The sequence below is a fragment of the Capra hircus genome, chromosome 28 (assembly GCF_001704415.2).
Source record: "Capra hircus breed San Clemente chromosome 28, ASM170441v1, whole genome shotgun sequence".
NCBI classification, from domain to species: Eukaryota; Metazoa; Chordata; class Mammalia; order Artiodactyla; family Bovidae; genus Capra; species Capra hircus.
The window spans coordinates 15,789,143-15,793,265 of record NC_030835.1 but is presented as its reverse complement, the minus strand read 5'-3'; the positions used below and the strand labels follow the sequence as shown (position 1 = coordinate 15,793,265).

General features: G+C 37.8%; 1 protein-coding gene across 1 annotated transcript; it reads right to left on the bottom strand.

Annotated features, from left to right (window-relative positions):
* LOC102188471 (myeloma-overexpressed gene 2 protein homolog) lies at positions 2,987-3,427 on the bottom strand. Its single transcript, XM_005699222.3, has one exon. It carries the CDS (start codon positions 3,407-3,409, stop codon positions 3,236-3,238), a length of 174 nt encoding a protein of 57 aa, XP_005699279.1. The 5' UTR covers positions 3,410-3,427; the 3' UTR covers positions 2,987-3,235.

The following is a 4,123-nucleotide window of genomic DNA, read 5'->3' as shown; positions in this document are numbered from 1 at the left end:
GGGACAAAAACAGCCTTCTCAAGGCCAGGCTGAGCCATCAGCTAGCCAAACCCTGAGCAATCCTTAACGTCTCTGGAGTTTGTTCTCTTCAGTTAAAATATTCCAGGCAAGAAGAACACACACTGAGATGTTGACAGAGGTCCTCCCTGGGTGTGGGATTACAGGTGGATTTAGTTTTTTTCTTAATGTCTGTATCAGCCAGTGTTTAGTCAGAGACACTACTAGGAATGTCATAGAATGAGTTTATTATAATGACTTGACATTTTGCAATTGTGGGAGCTGGTTAAACAACTTGTGTGTGACTGTAGAGTATGCTTCTGGTGCTGGGCTTGAAGTTAGGAGGGCAGGTGGTCAGGAAGAGTAGCTAGATGTGAACTGTGGGAGAGCAAAGGCAAAGCAAATTTGGAAAAAAAAATATATGGTGCTCACAAGGGTGAATTGGAAGCTCTGTCAATCTCTTACTGGGTCCTTTGTCATAGAGCTAAACACACACTGGGCCCAGGAGTTGAAAAAACTTCACATGAGATTTAGTGGGAACTGAAGGAACTGTGGGCCTAATTGCTACCTGGGGCTAACAAGGTAAGCCAGCAGGTGTGAGAATGTGTTTGAATTATGACAGCACCTGATTCTACACAGACCTTCTGAGTTTATGCAAATGTGTTTGTGGCTAATCCTAGCCCAGAACCAGACAAGGAAAGCAATTCTGAAAAACATAGTTTAAAATTTAGCTAGAGCTAAATTTAAAATTTAGCTAGATTGACATAGTACAAATTTACCATAATTCCTTTCTGTATTTGCTAAACCTTCTCCAATTAACACATATTACTTTAATAACCAGGAAAAATCTTTGAGTCCCTAAAATATTCAAATGGCTAATAAATATATGAAAAGATACTCAATTCACTAACCAATAGGAAAATGCAAATGAAAAGTACAACATGATATCCGTACACATCTACCAGAATGGCTAAAATGAAGAAGATAGACAACACTAAGTGCTAGTGAAACTATGAGCAACTGGAACTTGCTTTCATTGCTCATGGGGGTGTAAATCAGTACAACTATCAATACTTTGGAAAATTGTTTGGCAATATCTGCCAAAGTTCAACATATGTGTACCTTATGATTAGCAATTACATTTCTAGAAATACATATGTTCACCAAAAGACACATACAAGAATATTCAGAGCAGCACTATTTGTAATAGCTAAAAATCTGGAACAATTCAAATGTCCACCAATAATAGTATAGATAAATAGTTCATGATGAACTTACATAATCCACTATCCAACAATGAGAATAATAACCTATAACTACATATGACAATAAGGATGAATATCAGAAATATAACATTAAGTGGAAGAAACCAGACATAAAAGAATTCATACTTCTAATTCCATATATGTTGAGTTAAAAAATAAGAAAAATTAACAGATGCCTTTAATCTATGAACAGGGATTGGCCTTGAGCCATTAGTGACTGGAATGGGTCAAAAGGGGGCTTCTGTATATTTTTGAGATTAGTTGTTTGTCAGTTGCTTCATTTGCTATTATTTTCTCCCATTCTGAGGCTGTCTTTTCACCTTGCTTATAGTTTCCTTTGTTGTGCAGAAGCTTCTAAGTTTAATTAGGTCCAATTTGTTTATTTTTGCTTTTATTTCCAATATTCTGGGAGGTGGGTCATAGAGGATTCTGCTGTGATTTATGTCGGAGAGTGTTTTGCCTATGTTCTCCTCTAGGAGTTTTATAGTTTCTGGTCTTATGTTTAGATCTTTAATCCATTTTGAGTTTATTTTTGTGTATGGTGTTAGAAAGTATTCTAGTTTCATTCTTTTACAAGTGGTTGACCAGTTTTTCCAGCACCACTTGTTAAAGAGATTGTCTTTAATCCATTGATTATGCTTGCCTCCTTTGTCAAAGATAAGGTGTCCATAGGTGCATGGATTTATCTCCAGGCTTTCTATTTGTTCCATTGATCTATATTTCTATTTTTGTGCCAGTACCATACTGTCTTGATGACTGTGGCTTTGTAGTAGAGCCTGAAGTCAGGCAGGTTGATTCCTCCAGTTCCATTCTTCTTTCTCAAGATTGCTTTGTCTAATCAGGGTTTTTTGTAATTCCATACAAATTGTGAAATTATTTGTCCTAGCACTGTGAAAAATACCCTTGGTAGCTTGATAGGGATTGCATTGAATCTATAGATTGCTTTGGATAGTATACTCATTTTCACTATATTGATTCTTCTGATCCATGAACATGATATATTTCTCCATCTATTAGTGTCCTCTTTGATTTCTTTCACCAGTGTTTTATAGTTTTCTATATATAGGTCTTTTGTTTCTTTAGGTAGATATATTCCTAAGTGTTTTATTCTTTTCATTGCAATGGTGAATGGAATTGTTTCCTTAATTTCTCTATTTTCTCATTATTAGTGTATAGGAATGCAAGGGATTTCTGTGTGTTGATTTTATATCCTGCAACTTTACTATATTCATTGATTAGCTCTAGTAATTTTCTGGTGGAGTCTTTAGGGTTTTCTATGTAGAGGGTCATCTACAAACAGTGAGAGTTTTACTTCTTCTTTTCCAATTTGGATTCCTTTTATTTCTTTGTCTGCTCTGATTGCTGTGGCCAAAACTTCCAAAACTATGTTGAATAGTAGTGGTGAAAGTGGGCACCCTTGTCTTGTTCCTGACTTTAGGGGAAATGCTTTCAATTTTTCACCATTGAGGATAACGTTTGCTGTGGGTTTGTCACATATAGCTTTTATTATGTTGAGGTATGTTCCTTCTATTCCTGCTTTCTGGACAGTTTTTATCATAAATGGATGTTGAATTTTGTCAAAGGCTTTCTCTGCATCTATTGAGATAATCATATGGCTTTTATTTTTCAATTTGTTAATGTGGTGTATTACATTGATTGATTTGCGGGTATTGAAGAATCCTTGCATCCCTGGGATAAAGCCCACTTGGTCATGGTGTATGATCTTTTTTTTTCACCCTGCAAGAAATAACATCGCTTTGTTTTAACTGACGTTAAGGACAAAAGCTGGCAACATTCAAGAGTTTAACAGGCCTCCTCCAGATGGCTAAAACCTTCTTCTCTTTCTTGGCTAATCATCTCCTAAACTTTAGCGATTCCCACAAGTTCTCTGGAACCACCTGAAACTTTCCTTTAAGGAGCCCCACCACACCACCACGTGGTGAAGCTCGGCCAGACGCACTGCTGGACACACCTCACTGGATATCATCATCGTCAAAGAGATCTTCAAAATCATTTAAAAAGTCTGCGTGAACTGCCTTTTCATTGGCTGCCAAGTCCATCAGGAGCCCGGTGCTGCCTCCTGCCTCGTCCAGGTCCACATACGGCCTGGCGCCCTCGGGAAACATCTCGTCCACCGCCGGCTTCATCTCCTCACGCAGTCCTGGCTGGTGTATGATCTTTTTAATGTGTTGTTGGATTCTGATTGCTAGAATTTTGTTAAGGATTTTTACATTTATGTTCATCAGTGATATTGGCCTGTAGTTTTCTTTTTTTGTGGCATCTTTGTCAGGTTTTGGTATTAGGGTGATGGTGGCCTCATAGAATGAGTTTGGAAATTTACCAGCCAAAGAACTAAACAGACATTTCTCCAAAGAAAACATACAGATGGCTAACAAACACATGAAAAGATGCTCAGCATCACTCATTATCAGAGAAATGCAAATCAAAACCACAATGAGGTACCATTTCACGCCAGTCAGAATGGCTGTGATCCAAAAGTCTACAAGCAATAAATGCTGGAGAGGGTGTGGAGAAAAGGGAACCCTCTTATACTGTTGGTGGGAATGCAAACTAGTACAGCCACTATGGAGAACAGTGTAAAGATTCCTTAAAAAACTGGAAAGAGAACTGCCTTATGACCCAGCAATCCCACTGCTGGGCATACACACTGAGGAAACCAGAATTGAAAGAGACATGTGTACCCCAACATTCATCTCAGCACTGTTTATAATAGCCAGGACATGGAAGCAACCTAGATGTCCATCAGTAGATGAATGGATAAGAAAGCTGTGGTACATATACACAATGGAGTATTACTCAGCCATTAAAAAGAATACATTTGAATCAGTTCTAATGAGGTG

Coding starts and splice junctions, on each gene's coding strand:
- LOC102188471 (XM_005699222.3), bottom strand. CDS start 3,409: ATGAAGCCGGCGGTGGACGAGATGTTTCCCGAGGGCGCCAGGCCGTAT.